Here is a 15720-nt window from a genome sequence, read left to right as displayed (position 1 = left end):
GGTTGGGCGGTTTGTGGAATTGCGTCGAATAAACTTTGGATCTGTTAATCCAGGGGGCGCATGCGGGGGGGCCGCATGAGCGTGTGCGGGGGGCGGGGTGCACGCATTGCATTTGGGGGACCTCCGGTTTGGCGTTGCAGCGATCCAGTCTGGGAAATAGCAGGGTTCTGCCGAGCCCCGCGAAAACTCCGACTGTTGAGCCACCACCGACAGGTCTGTGGACCTACCTTGTCCTGTAGGGACAGGAGGAAAGAGAGGGACCCCTTGGACGGCCGAGAAGAACGGGCAAGTTCTTCGGGGCCGGAGGAAGCCCTCTGAGCCGGCGGCGGGGGAGCGGCACCCATGGCGGCTGCCTTGAAGCCGGGGCCACAACTTCTGAATAACAGAATAATAACAGAGTTGGAAGGGACCTTGTAGGTCATCTAGTCCAACCCATCCAAGCAGGAACCCCTACACCATTTCTGACAGAGGACAGTCCAGTCTCTTCTTGAAAGCCTCCAGTGATGAAGCTCCCACAACTACTGAAGGCAGCTTCTGTTCCATGGGTTGATTGTTCTCACGGTCAGGAAATTTCTCCTTATTTCCAGGTTGAATCTCCCTTAAGAAATGTCTCGCTTAGCGACAGAAATTGTGGGCTCGAATGTGGTCGTAACTTGAGGACCCGCTGTCTTTTCTCCTCTTTGGTAAGGGAAGCGAGTTGGGAAAGGCAGGCGGAAACTCGCCGGAGTTGAGGATATAAATCTGTTTTTATTATACGATTGCTCCATTTCCACGGGAGGGGCGGGGGAGGTGGATTTTTAGCGGGGAGGTGACCATTCGACCAGTATATGGGGAAGAAGCGGGAAGAGGGGAGAAGGAAACTTTTTGGAGGGGATTACGCGCGCGAGCAAAACACGCACACACCAATTCCTGCAAAGGGATGGACTTTCTGCAAGACTTTTGGGCTAAATCCTGCTCCAAGTGGATACGGCCAGATCCTATGCAATCAGTTTTTGCAGCATCGGATCCGAGATGCATTAATCCTGTCCCCAGTTCGCTTCTCACGCGTTGCAGGACACGGAAGAATGCCGTGGAAGGGAGCTCCCGAGTCCAAGGGTCATACGCATGGCTTGTGTTTCTTCCCCAAATGTGTTCTTCTTAAAATGGCGCGCTCAGGTGGACCTTGGGATCCGTGAAAAGAAGAGTCCCCACCAAGAGCGACCTGAGGTCTTCGCCGAGGCCAAGATGGACGGGGCTCACAGTTCGTCGTGGGATTTTTCGGCCACGATCATCAGCTTGGAGAGTTCGGAGTGGAATTTGCCCTCCCGGTGAGACACTGGAAAGAGGAAGAGGATAGCAGGAAGATTAGAAATAGAATAGAAATGAGATAGGGATAGAAGAATTAGAATTAGAATTAGAGAATGAGAATTAGAGAATGAGAATTAAAGAATTAGAATTAGAGAATTAGAATTAGAGAATTAGAAGTAGAGAATTAGAAGTACAGAATTAAAATTAGAGAATTAAAATTAGAGAATTAGAATTAAAGAATCAGAATTAGAGAATTAGAATTAGAGAATTAGAATTAGAGAATTAGAGAATGAGAATTAGAGAATGAGAATTAGAGAATGAGAATTAAAGAATTAGAATTAGAATTAGAGAATTAGAATTACAGAATTAAAATTAGAGAATGAGAATTAGAGAATGAGAATTAAAGAATCAGAATTAGAGAATGAGAATTAGAGAATGAGAATTAAAGAATCAGAATTAGAGAATTAGAATTAGAGAATTAGAATTAAAGAATTAGAAGTACAGAATTAGAATTACAGAATTAAACTTAGAGAATGAGAATTAGAGAATTAGAGAATGAGAATTAAAGAATTAGAATGAGAGAATTAGAATTAAAGAATTAGAATGAGAGAATTAATTAGAATTAGAAATAGAATAGAGAGAGTTGGAAGGGACCTTGGAGGTCTTCTACTCCAGAGTTGGTTGAAAGACGGGTGGCTGTCTAGATGTTATAAACAAACAAACAAACAAACAAACTCACCTGCCTGTTCCGTGACCAAGAATTCCTCCTCTTTTAATGGGACATCGTTCTGTCCTCCGACACTAGCCGAGGACTGAAAGAAACAAACCCGTCAGTCAAGCAGGAGCACCCAAAGGGCTCGATCCCAGCCCTACTATTTTAATGGCCGGTCACTGAGACAAGAGGGAAGTGGGCCCAGGGTGTTGGCAACGTTCAAAAAAGGTCAAGATGGCAGCCCCAACTCCACAGAGGAGATACTAGTGCACCCAAGGAAATCCTGTGTAGTTAAGGTTTCACAACTTTCACAAGTTGATGTATGTGGTCTTTAATGCCCAGAATTCCCCAGCTAATATGGGTGGACTACAACTCCCAGAATTCCCCAGCCAGCATGGATGAATCATCAAAATGGACACCAACCCCCCTCAGGCAGTATGGTAGGACTTCAACCCCAAGAATTTCCCAGGTAGCATGGATGGATTTCAATCCCCAGAATCCCCAGCCAGCATGGATGAAATCATCAGCATGGACGTCAACCCCAGAATTCCCCAGCCCACATCGGTAGACGTCAACTTCCAGAATTCCCTAGCCAACATTTTTGGACTTCAACTCCCAGAATTCCCTAGCCCACATGGGTGGACTTCAACCCACAGAATTCTCCAGCCAACATTTTTGGACTTCAACCCCCCACAATTCTCCAGGCAGCAAGCTGGCTGAGGAATTCTGGGAATTGAAGTCCATATATCTTCAAGTTGTCCAGGTTGAAAATCCCTGCTCTAGAGCAGGGGTCTCCAACCTTGGCAACTTTAAGACTTGTGGACTTCAACTCCCAGAATTCCTCAGCCAGCTTGCTGCCTGGAGAATGCCGGCTGGCTGAGGAATTCTGGGAGTTGAAGTCCACAAGTCTTAAAGTTGCCAAGGTTGGAGACCCCTGCTCTAGAGGCTGTGAGGTATGGGGGAGAGGGAGCCAAGCAGATGTGGTTGAGAACAGCAGCACACTTGAGGGGTGGGGCGTCAATGAAAGAAAGACAACATGATCTACGCTTAAAAGTACCCGATGGGAAGCTTAAAAAGGAGTCCTCTACTCTACCATAACGAGACCAGGGAGGAAGGCCAGGGTTGAACCAAGAATAGTCTAAGGTTTATAACCAGGAGTAGGGCGACGAATGGATGCAGTTGAGAGACGCCATTTTTCCTCATTATTTACCCTTTCAAACCAGAGAGTTTATTTATCATAGATCTGGAAGGGACCCTGGAGGTCATCTACTCCAGCCCCCTGCTCAGGCAGGAAACTCTACCCCATTCAAAACAAATGATTGTCCAGTCTCTTCTTAAAAACCTCCAGTGATGGAGCACCCACAACTTCTGGTGGCAAGCTGTTCCACTGGTTAATTGTTCTCACTGTAAGAAAATTTCTCCTTCATTCTAGGTTGCTTCTCTCCTTGCTTAGTTTCCACCCATTGCTTCTTCTCCTGCCGTCGGGTGCTTTGGAGAATAGCTTGACTCCCTCTTCTTTGTGGCAGCCCCTGAGATATTGGAAGATGCTATCGTGTCACCCCTAGTCCTTCTTCTCATTAAACTAGATCAGGGGTGTCAAACTCACATCGTCACGGCATCGTCATGTGACGTATCGGGACTTTTTCCCCCTTCGATAAACCGGGCGTGGGTGTGGCCAGCATGTGACACATCTGGCCCGTGGGCCGGGAGTTTGACAGCCCTGAACTAGACCTACCCAATTCCAGCAACTGTTCTTCATATGTTTTAGTCTCCAGCCCCCTCATCAACTTTGTTGCTCTTCTCCATTAGTTCTGTCTTATCACTGTTAGTTCTTTCTGGGCCTCCTAGCAGAAGCCTCGGAGTCTTTCCCCTATATCCCTTTTTTATATGTTCTATTTACTATTGACCATTCGAAGGCACTCACCATAAGATCAGTTTTGTCCTCGAATTGCATATATTATATATGCAGGTAGACCTCGACTTACGACAGTTCATTTAGTGGCCGTTCAAAGTTACAACGGCACTGAAAAAAGGGACTTATGACCGTTTTTCCCACTTACGAACGTTGCAGCATCCCCGTGGTCACGAGAATTACAATCGGGTGCTTGACAACTGGTTCACATTTATGACGGTTGCAGTGTCCCCGGGTCACGCGATCCCCTTTTGCGACGAGCAGAGTCAATGGGGGAAGCCAGATTCGTTTAACGACCGTGTTACTAATTTAACAACTGCAGTGATTCGCTTAACCAATGGGATGAGAAAAGTCGTAAAACGGGGCAAGACCCGCTTAACAAGTTTCTCACTTTGCAATATCAATTTTGGGCGGAATTGAGGGCTACCTGTATTAGGTATATCTATGTACCTCATCAGTCCCAATATAAGGGTGAAGCTGGTTGGGTAGTGCCTCCTAGTGGTCAGCAGAAAATATAGGAAGGGCCAAGAATTTTGTAGTAGGCGAACCCTTAAACTGAGAGGGAGAAAGGGACTCCTCAATTCAAACTGGCATACAAATCCTGAGTTACAGGCACTACCTTCCCCCAGCCCCCTTCAGACGGGACTCACGTAAGCCATGGCGTACTGGATCTTTGCTCCTTTCATCTCAGCTTTAAACTGGGTGAAGAAAAGGTAAGATTTTCCTTGGGGCCTAAAAGAAAAGGGAAAAAAAAGAATGGGGATGGAGGAGGAGGAGGAGGAGGAGAAGAAAAAGAATAGGAGGAGGAGGGAGGGGAGAGGGGGGAGGAGGAGGAGAAGAATAGGGAGGGGAGGGGAGCAGGAGGAGAGGGAGGAGGAGGAGAAAAAAAGAAGAATAGGAAAGGGAGGAGAGGAGGAGGAGAAGAATAGGGAGGGGAGAGGAGGGGAGAGGAGGAGGAGAAGAGGAGGGGGAGGAGAAGAAAAAGAAGAATAGGAAGGGGAGGGAAGGAGGAGGGGAGGAAGAGGAGAAGAAGAAGAAGAGGAGGAGAAGAGGAGGGGGAGGAGGAGAAGAAAAAAGAATAGGAAGGGGAGGGGAGGAGGAGGAGAAGAAAAAGAGGAGGAGGGAAGGAGGAGCAGGAAGAGAAGGAGAAGGGGGAGGAGGAGGAAAAGAAAAAGAAGAATAGGAAGGGGAGGGGAGGAGGGGGAGGAGGAGAAGAAAAAGAGGAGGAGGAGGGAAGGAGGAGCAGGAAGAGTAGAAGAGGAGAAGGAGAAGGGGGGAGGAGGAGAAGAATGGGGAGGGGAGGAGGGGAGGAGGAGAAGAGGAGGGGGAGGAGGAGAAGAAAAAAGAATAGGAAGGGGAGGGGAGGAGGAGGAGAAGAAAAAGAGGAGGAGGGAAGGAGGAGCAGGAAGAGAAGAAGAATAGGAGAAGAAGGGGGAGGAGGAAAAGAAAAAGAAGAATAGGGAGGGGAGGGGAGGAAGAGAAGAAGAAGAATAGGAGAAGGAGGAGGGGGAGGAGGAGGAGGTGGAGAAGAAGAATGGGGAGGGGAGGAGGGGAGGAGGAGAAGAGGATGGGGAGGAGGAGAAGAAAAAAGAATAGGAAGGGGAGAGGAGGGGAGGGGTGGAAGAGGAGAAGAAGAAGAGGAGAAGAAGAGGGGGGGGAGGAGGAGGAGAATGGGGAGGGGAGGAGGAGAGGAGGAGAAGAGGAGGGGGAGGAGGAGAAGAGGAGGGGGAGGAGGAGAAGAAAAAGAAGAATAGGAAGGGGAGGGGAGGAGGAGGAGAAGAAAAAGAGGAGGAGGGAAGGAGGAGCAGGAAGAGAAGAAGAATAGGAGAAGAAGGGGGAGGAGGAAAAGAAAAAGAAGAATAGGGAGGGGAGGGGAGGAAGAGAAGAAGAAGAATAGGAGAAGGAGGAGGGGGAGGAGGAGGAGGAGGTGGAGAAGAAGAATGGGGAGGGGAGGAGGGGAGGAGAAGAGGAGGAGGAGGAGAAGAAAAAGAAGAATAGGAAGGGGAGGGGAGGAGGAGGAGGAGAAGAAGAGGAGGGGGAGGAGGAGGAGGGCAGAGGAGAGAAGACAGAAAGGGGAGGGAAAGAGAAAGGAAAAGGAAAGGAAAAAATGAATTCAATTGAATTGCATGTTTTATTTGGCCAACTCTGATTAGACACCCAAGGAGTTTGTCTCCGGCACAGAAACACTCAGTGTACTTGCAAAGCCACAGAAAGAAGAATAACAATAATAATAATAATACCAACAAAAGGAAGATTTAAAGAAGATGATAAAAAGCATAAATACTAACACAGGTAAGCCCTTGACTTACGACCCCCAATTGAGCCCAAAATTTACGGTGCTAAGGGAGAAATTTGTCAAGTGAGGTCTTGCCCCATTTTGTGACTTTTCTTGCCTTGTTTCTGAAGGGAATCACTGCGGTCGTTAAATTAGTCAGACGGTTGTTAAGTGAATCTGGTTTCCCCATTGACTTTTTTTTTTCATCAAACTAGACATACCCAATTCCTGCAACCCTTCTTGGTATGTTTTAGCCTCCAGTCTCCTAATCTTCTTCGTTGCTCTTCTCTGCACTCTTTCTAGAGTCTCAACATCTTTTTTACATCGTGGCGACCAAAAGTGAATGCATTATTCCACGTGTGGCCTTACCAAGGCCTTATAAAGTGGTATTAACACTTCAGGTGATCTTGAGTCTATCCCTCTGTTGATGCAGCCTAGAACTGTGTTGGCTTTTTTGGCAGCTGCTGCACACGGCTGGCTCCTATTTAAATGGTTGTCCACTAGGACTCCAAGATCCCTCTGTTGCTACTATTGAGCCAGGTACCACAGGAGAAGGGATGGAGGAGGAGGAAGAGGAAAAAAAGAAGGGAGAGAATGAAGGAGAGGAGGAGGAGAAGACAGGAAGGAGAGGAGGAGGAGGAGGACTCTGGGGTCCTTGGCACTTTCTGAGCTTGGTTGTTTTTCTGTAGACGTTTCATGACCCAATTAGGTAACATCATCAGTGCTAGAAGGGAGTAGGGTTTGCAGAGAGACGAGGAGGAGGAGGAGCTTACAATGGGCTGAAGATTTGCGTTGGCAACTGACCCACATTTATGATGGTTTAAGACCTGCAGTGATTCACTTGTGAGAAGAAATGTCGTAAAATGGAGCCAACTCACCTGACAGCTGTTTGACGGTCATAAGGCGAGGACTACCTGTAAAGCTTATACCCGTAACCGGGGGGGTGGGGGGTGTTGTAAAGACATACCTCCAGATTGAACAGGAAATTAACTTCTTGTCTTCGCTGACCCCAATAATCATTTCCCATTGCTGAAATCAGAGAGAAGGGCAAAGGTCAATAAATGAATAGAATAAAATAAATAGAGAAGAGAAGAGAAGAGAAGAGAAGAGAAGAGAAGAGAAGAGAAGAGAAGAGAAGAGAAGAGAAGAGAAGAGAAAATAGGAATAGAAGAGAAGAGAAATAGGAAGAGGAGAGGAGAGGAGAGGAGAAGAGAAAAGAGGAGAGGAAAATACAATATACAGTATAACACAGAAGTGAGTACACCTCACATTTTGTAAATATTTAAGTATATCTTTTCGTGTGACAACACTGAAGAAATGACACTTGGCTACAATGTAAAGTAGCGAGTATACAGCTTGTATAACAGTGTAAATTTACTAATTTACCATTTACTAAGTCTGCACTACTATTAATGTTCTCATCGTTCCCATCACCCATCTCCTTCCACTTATGACTGTATGACTGTAACTTTGTTGCTTGGATTCTTACGATTTATATTGATATTGTTTCCTAATATGATTTGATTGCTTATTTGTACCCTATGACTATCATTAAGTGTTGTACTTTATGATTTTTGACAAATGTATCTTTTCTTTTATGTACTCCGAGCACTTATGCACCAAAGACAAATTCCTTGTGCGTCCAATCACACTTGGCCAATAAAGAATTCTGTTCTGTTCTGTTCTGTTCTGTTCTGTTCTGTTCTGTTCTGTTCTGTTCTATTCTACTCTACTCTACTCTACTCTACTCTACTCTACTCTATTCCATTCCATTCCATTCCATTCCATTCATTCCATATATTCCATTCCATTCCATTCATTCCATTCCATTCCATTTCTTCTCTTCTCTTCTCTTCTCTTCTCTTCTCCTCTCCTCTTCCCTTCCCTTCCATATCTTCTATTCCATTCCATTCCATTCCATTCCATCTCTTCTCTTCTCTTCTCTTCTCTTCTCTTCTCCTCTCCTCTTCCCTTCCCTTCCCTTCCATATCTTCTATTCCATTCCATTCCATTCCATTCCATCTCTTCTCTTCTCTTCTCTTCTCTTCTCTCTTCTCTTCTCCTCTTCCCTTCCCTTCCCTTCCCTTCCATATCTTCTATTCCATTCCATTCCATTCCATTCCATTCCATTCCATTCCATTCCATTCCATTCCTTCTCTTCTCTTCTCTTCTCTTCTCTTCTCTTCTCTTCTCTTCTCCTCTTCCCTTCCCTTCCCTTCCCTTCCATATCTTCTATTCCATTCCATTCCATTCCATTCCATTCCATCTCTTCTCTTCTCTTCTCTTCTCTTCTCTTCTCTTCTCTCTTCTCTTCTCCTCTTCCCTTCCCTTCCCTTCCATATCTTCTATTCCATTCCATTCCATTCCATTCCATTCCATTCCATTCCATTCCATTCCATTCCATTCCATTCCATTCCTTCTCTTCTCTTCTCTTCTCTTCTCCTCTTCCCTTCCCTTCCCTTCCCTTCCATATCTTCTATTCCATTCCATTCCATTCCATTCCATTCCATTCCATTCCATTCCATTCCATTCATTCCCTTCCCTTCCCTTCCCTTCCCTTCCCTATCTTCTATTCTATTCCATTCCATTCCATTCCATTCCATTCTAAATGTGCCGTCCCCAAAATAACGCAACACACAGCCATTAACGTCTACACGGCTGGCAACAGCCAAGCTCAAAGAGCCTCCAGGACCCTGCAGAGAATGAGATTCTCAGGCCAATTTGGCTTCCTCACCATCACCTCCACTTCTCCCTCTTCTCGGGCTGAGACCCTCCCTCTGTAGAAGCTGGCGTGCTTCTGTATGGGAGTTCAGTTTTGCGAAACGCAGAGGTCTTGTCTAGATCCACGTCAGGGGTGGGTTCTACATTTTTTTACTACCGGTTCTGTGGGCGTGGCTTATTTTGTAGGCATGGCTTGGTGGGGGAGTAATGTGACTGGGTGGGTGTGGCCAACTTTTTTTTTTTAACTTTTAAAAGCATTTTTTCTACAACCTTAAGAGGTTGCAGAAAAAAATGCTTAGAAAAGCCTCTGACGATCCCAGCTGAGCCGCGGGCTTTTTTTTTTTTTTTACTTTTAAAAGCATTTTTTCGGCCAAAGGGTTGTAGAAAAAATGCTTTTAAAAGTAAAAAAAAAAAAAAAAAAAAGCCTCTGATGAGGTGGGGTAAGCGAGAGGTGACCGGTTCGGGGGCGTGACCAGCCAATCTTATTACCGGTTCTCCGAACTATTACAAATTTTTACTACCAGTTCTTGCGAACCGGGAGCAACCCACCACTGATCCACCTAGAATGGATCACAAGGATTGAAAGAAAAAAAAAACTTACCTCGTTCGTCCCGCCCTGAGCTGCGTAGGTAAAAGTGCAGGTAACGTCTCCCTGTTAAAAAAATAACACAAGAAATGGTAGGGAAAGCCACGGTCTTCAAAACACAAAAGGTTGGACCTGCGCGACATGCCTCATTAGAGGAAGTCCTTGGCTCACGACTGCAATTCCCGCTGCTAAGCGAGAAAGTGGTTCCGTGAGTTTTGCCCCCTTTTACGACCTTGCTTTGCCGCAGTGGTTCAGCGAATCGGTGCCCTGGTTAAGTTCGTAACACGGTTATTTAAGTGAATCGGGCTTCCCCGTGGACTTTGCTCGTCAGAAGGGATCGCAAAGGGGGATCACGTGACCCGGAACACGCTACAACCGTCATAAATATGAAGCCGTTGCCAAGTGTCCAAATTTTGATCCGGTGAACTGTGGGAAAGGGTCATTAAGTGGGAACTGCCATTCCGTGGGAAAATGATCAAAAGTCACTTTTTTCAGCGCCGTTATAACTTTGAACAGTCACTAAATGAATGGTTATAAGTCAAGGACTACCCCTCTCCTAGAAGAATGAAATATTTTAGGAAATATTAAAAAGGCAGAACATTTCCCCTAAAAGAGAAATAGATCTTAAGACAGAAACTCAGCCCCAGCTGATATTTTAGTTATCTACAAGACAAAAGACTGGGCCAGCTTATCTACAAAACAATATATCTTCACCCTCGGGACATAATAGGATTAGCCCTCTACTGTTGTGGCCCGTCAGCGGCCTGTGCAGATTGTAGCTGATTCTGACAGTGAGGAGGCTGGTGTGGTGTTGGGCCAGCAGCCTGTGCAGCTAGCACCCGAGTCAGACAATGAGGAGGCTGGAGAAGATGTGGTGCCAGAGGCGGGGATTCAGCCAGGGCCTTCAGAACCTCCAGAAGCTCCCATAAGTGAAGAGGAGGAAGAGGAGGAGCCTCTCCTCGATGCACGGGCGCGCAGAGCTACCAAAAGGCAGGAGTGGCTCCTCAGGAGGAGGTCTCCTCGAGAGTAAGGTTTGGGGCTAATTGGCCACTCCCTTAGCCTATTTAAGGAGGAACGCCGACTGAAGCAAGTTGTAGGGAACAACTTTAGTTCACTCTACTTCGCGTCTGGATTCTCTGCACATTGCTTCTGGGCTTTATTCCAACCTTCGTAAGATTGTGATTACTTTATCTTTGGTTTCTTGTAGGCTGTTAAGAAAGTTTATTAACAACCTTTGTTTTGAAAAAGACTGAGTTATTTTAGTAAATTAAGTTTTGTACAAACTTTGTGTGTGCTGTATTCTTTGGGGTCCGTAGCTGGGGCAGAACATCTACCCATCTAGCAACAGAACTCACCACACGCAATTTGGGGAGATTGCATCACCCAGCAAGATTCAACCAAGCCTGGGACACAAGACAACCTACAAAGTTACCCCTGCACAGCCCCATGGGAGTCTGTCAACTAATCAGAGTACATTTCTTACACAGGAACAGGAAGCTCCAAGGCAGGGCCCAGGAGAGGGTATAAATCTCTCTCTCTCTCTCACCCATATGCTCTTTTTGCCCAGGACCTTAACCCACATGGTCCTGTCCACCATTAAACCATCTTTCCAAGCAGCCGTCCATGTTTCCAGTGTTTTTCTCTCCGCTTGGAACTGAACCCAGATGGACATTTCTTCCAACACCATTTAGCAGCTCCTGATTTATTTATTTTTTTAATTTGATTTATATGCCGCCCTTCTCCGGAGACTCAGGGCGGCTTACAATGCGTTAAGCAATAGCCTTCATACTTTTGTATATTTATACAAAGTCAGCTTATTGCCCCCACAAACTGGGTCCTCAATTTACCTACCTTAGAAAGGATGGAAGGCAGAGTCAACCTTGAGCCTGGGGAGATTCGAACTAGCAGTAATTGCAGGCAGCTGGATGATAATAACAGGCTATTAGTCTGCTGCGCCACCAGGCTCTTCATTTGACCTGACACAAAAGCCAGGGATTGTGGTTTAATCATGATTACCTAAAAACTCTTGTTTTTAGCTTCCGTTTCACGATTAAGTTCTACTTTTGTTATGTATTTAGATTGTGCTGCTTATTTTTATTTTTTTTTCTATCCTTGTGTTGGTTTTCTTCTGGACTGTTTACAGGATAATGTTTATTTTAATTATGCTCTCCATCCACCTTTTACTGGTTGCATGTTTTTACTGGACGGCTGCGACACGCTGGAATCTGTAAATTTGGCAGTATGGAGAAGGAACACTTCCCTTTTTTTACGAAGAATGAATGAATGAATGACTAAAATTAGCTACCTACCTATTTTAATTTTAATATTTTTTATTCTGACTTTATTACTTTTTATAAGTAACGCAAGGTGGCAAACATATCTAATAGTCTTTGAATTCTGACCAAAATTGAGCCGAAAATTTATGTTGCTAAGCAAGATAGTAGTTAAGTGAGTTTTGCCCCGTTTTACAACCTTTCTTGCCACACTCGTTAAGGGAATCCCTGCAGTTGTTAATAACATGATTGTTAAGCGAATCTGGCTTCCCCGTTGACTTTGCTTGTCAGAAGGTCACAAAAGGGGATCACATGACCACGGGACACTGTGACCGTCATAAATATGAGTCGGTTGTTAAGCGTCCGAATTTTGATCACGTGACCACAGGGATGTTGCAATGGTGTGAAAAATAGAGCCGAGGTGGCGCAGTGGTTAGGGTGCAGTACTGCAGCTAGTTCAGTAGATCTGCTAGTTCAGCAGATCAGCGGATCAAATCTCACCGGCTCAAGGTTGACTCAGCCTTCCATCCTTCCGAGGTGGGTAAAATGAGGACCCAGATTGCTGGGGGCAATAGGCTATTTAGTATTCTGTCAATTGTTGTAAGCCGCCCAGAGTCCTCGGAGAGTGGGCGGCATAGAATTATGACTAATAATAATATTCTATTCTATTCTATTCTATTCTATTCTATTCTATTCTATTCTATTCTATTCTATTCTATTCTATTTTCTATTCCATTCCATTCCATTCCGCTTGAGCAGGGGGCTGGACTAGATGACCTCCAAGGTCCCTTCCAGCTCATTCATTCATTCTATTCATTCCATTCCATTCCATTCCATTCCATTCCATTCTATTCTAGATGACCTCCCAAGATCCCTTCCAACTCTATTATTCTATATTCTCTTTGGGACTAACTGTGGTCGCTCTTTATTTTTCTGCAGGACGATTATATTAAGTAATAAAAAAAAAAAAAGTAAAAAATGGGCATGTCAGTTTTTTCAGTGCTGTTATAACTTCGAATGGTCACTAAATGAACTGTTATAAGTGGAGGACATCCTGTATTCTTTCTTCCTATTCTATTTTCCCTGTAACAACAATCCTGTGAGGTGGGTAGGCTGAGAGAAAGCCCAAAGTCACCTAGCCAGCTTTCATGCCTAAGGAAGAACTAGAATTCACAGTCTCCTGGTGATTGGCCCAAAGTCACCCAGCTGGCTTTCATGCCTAAGGAAGAACTAGAATTCACAGTCTCCTGGTGATTGGCCCAAAGTCACCCAGCTGGCTTTCATGTCTAAGGAAGGACTAGAATTCACCGTCTCCTGGTGCTTGGCCCAAAGTCACCCAGCTGGCTTTCATGTCTAAGGAAGGACTAGAATTCACCGTCTCCTGGTGCTTGGCCCAAAGTCACCCAGCTGGCTTTCATGTCTAAGGAAGGACTAGAATTCACAGTCTCCTGGTGATTGGCCCAAAGTCACCCAGCTGGCTTTCATGTCTAAGGAAGGACTAGAATTCACCGTCTCCTGGTGATTGGCCCAAAGTCACCCAGCTGGCTTTCATGTCTAAGGAAGGACTAGAATTCACCGTCTCCTGGTGATTGGCCCAAAGTCACCCAGCTGGCTTTCATGTCTAAGGAAGGACTAGAATTCACCGTCTCCTGGTGATTGGCCCAAAGTCACCCAGCTGGCTTTCATGTCTAAGGAAGGACTAGAATTCACAGTCTCCTGGTGAATGGCCCAAAGTCACCCAGCTGGCTTTCATGTCTAAGGAAGGACTAGAATTCACAGTCTCCTGGTGATTGGCTTAAAGTCACCTAGTCAGCTTTCACAAGTAAGTAAGGACTAGAACTCAGTGTTCCAGTTTCTAGCCCAATACTTAACCACTAAACCAACATTCAATATAAGCTACCCTAACTGCAATGAACATCGATGTTCATACTTTTAATAAATACATATTCCTACTAATAATAATCCAATTCCCATATTGCCCAGCAATTCCCAGATATACTATGTTACCTCATTTTTTTTAACTGAAAAGGCCCTCAGAAATACTGAAACAAACGAACATGGTTAGTCCGTCTGTCACCTATTCTACTGCATTCGGTGACACTTGTCATCAGAGAAGGCATTGACAGGAGTTTCTCCGCAGCTGAATTCAGACCACCTACTCAATGGGCTCAATTGTGGTCATAAGCCGAGGACCACCTGGCAATCACCAGGAATTAAGATCCTTAACTTTTTAAAATGTTTATAGGCAGTCCTCGACTTACAACCGTTTGAAAGTTACAATGGTACTGAAAAAAAGCGACTTATGGCCATTTTTCACACTTAACCAACGTGTTATTAACTTGACTGCAGCGATTCGCTTAATAACTGCGGCAGGAAAGGTCGTAAAATGGGGGGGGCAAACCTCACTTAACAAGTGTCTCACTTAGCGACGGAAATGTTGGGCTCCATCGTGGTCGCAAGTCGAGGACTACCTGCACTTTATATAATATACAAAAAAAAAAAAAACCTTCAGCAATAACCCTGGGGAAAAAATAAGAAGTGTAACCCAACGTGCAAAGCCCGCAAAAATCGAATTTACCCCACTAATCAAGATATTAATATATAATAAAAAAAGTAATAGAAATGTTGGAAATATTTGGAAAGAGGTTTAAAGGGGCAGCCACATAAATGTAAAAAATTAAGAGGAAAGAGGCACAGCATACATGGAGCCAACGGCAAGTGCCACCATCTCATAGGCAGGAGGAAAACCATGGCAGAGGCTCTACCACCCATTTACCCCGGGCACCCACTATGAACTACAATTCTGCATTTAGCCACTTTCTACGGAAGCCTGGCCGGAACATGCCAAAACGCTCCGTCTCGCCCGCCTTCGGCTCCTAAGAGACCAATCACAGCATCACAAAAAAGACCCGCCCCTCCTTTCAACCAATCAGAAGCTATCTTTTCGGGACTGAAGACTCAAGCCCGACCAATCAGCAGGCGCCACCTAGCTCTCTGCTCTGGCTCGTTCGCTCTCACCAGATTTTTCGAATACGAGTGAACCATCCCGCCGGGTCTGACATCGAAGTCGGCCTTGATGGGCTCCTGCTTTGCCCCGACCGCCGAGAGAAGGAGTTGCAGGAGGAAGAAGAAGGACGTCGAACTGTCCCAAAGCCTCCGGTTGCCGAGTAACCTGGGCGCCACCATCTTGGAAGAAGAAACGAAAAAAAAAAAAAAACCGTGGCCAGCTGATTGAGCTACGGGGAGCTGGAGCAGCCAAAGCGCGTTTTACTGTTCAACGCAGGCGCTTCTGTTTCCGGGAGGCCAAGGCGGCCATCTTTTAAAGGGGGCGCCGGCGGCTATTCAGTGGGAGTTACCAAAACTGGGCTGCAAAGTGTGCGGACGACCTGTAGAGGGCAGCAAAGAATATCAAAATCAGGGCCTCTCTGCTGCCATTGGCTAGCAGGGGAATTCTGGGAGTTGGAGTTCACACAGCTTCACGTGGCCTAAACTGCAAAGCCGTGGCAAATCTGTTCTTATGCAAAGTTGTCTGAATAATTGTTGCATTGACCTATCTCTGTGTGGGTACCAGAGCACCCACCCAGTATCCAGTATCTCTGGTACTGGATGCAACATCAGCAGGAAGAGTGAGATGAGGCGGTAGCTAAATGTAATAAAATACTTTAAATAAGAAGAAGTGGCTGCATTACTATTAGGACCCAATGAAAGAGCTACAAAAGTCAGAAGTTGCGGAAAGGAGGAGCAAAGAGCCAATTTGGTCTAGGGGTTTAGGCACCAGAATGAAAACTGGGAGACTGTGAGTTCTAGTACTTTCTTAGCAATGAAACATGGCTGGGTGACTTTGGGCCGATCACCGGGAGACAGTGAGTTCTAGTCCTGCCTTAGCCATGAAAGCCAGCTGGGTGACTTTGGGCCGATCACCAGGAGACAGTGAGTTCTAGTCCTGCCTTAACC

General features: G+C 45.6%; 1 protein-coding gene across 1 annotated transcript; it reads right to left on the bottom strand.

Moving 5' to 3' along the window:
• Positions 1–727: 727 nt before the first annotated feature.
• MYDGF (myeloid derived growth factor) lies at positions 728–15110 on the bottom strand. The gene is made up of 6 exons (XM_060681693.2): positions 14785–15110; positions 9509–9559; positions 7154–7215; positions 4562–4643; positions 2027–2099; positions 728–1315 (listed from the first exon to the last, which is right to left on the bottom strand). Exons 1-6 carry the CDS (start codon positions 14950–14952, stop codon positions 1236–1238), a joined length of 516 nt encoding a protein of 171 aa, XP_060537676.2. The 5' UTR covers positions 14953–15110; the 3' UTR covers positions 728–1235.
• Positions 15111–15720: the final 610 nt, after the last annotated feature.

This window comes from Pantherophis guttatus, chromosome 1 (assembly GCF_059756535.1).
Source record: "Pantherophis guttatus breed Tessera chromosome 1, ASM5975653v1, whole genome shotgun sequence".
NCBI classification, from domain to species: domain Eukaryota; kingdom Metazoa; phylum Chordata; class Lepidosauria; order Squamata; family Colubridae; genus Pantherophis; species Pantherophis guttatus.
Note: the sequence above shows the minus strand (reverse complement) of the source record. Positions and strands in the feature narration are given on the sequence as shown.

Excerpts from the sequence above, each read along its gene's own strand:
- MYDGF (XM_060681693.2), bottom strand. The coding sequence starts at position 14,952 with ATGGTGGCGCCCAGGTTACTCGGCAACCGGAGGCTTTGGGACAGTTCG. Across the intron at positions 7,216-9,508 it reads CTCAGGGCGGGACGAACGAG|CAATGGGAAATGATTATTGG; the intron begins GTAAGTTTTTTT and ends CTCTGATTTCAG. Across the intron at positions 4,644-7,153 it reads ATTTCCTGTTCAATCTGGAG|GCCCCAAGGAAAATCTTACC; the intron begins GTATGTCTTTAC and ends CTTTTCTTTTAG.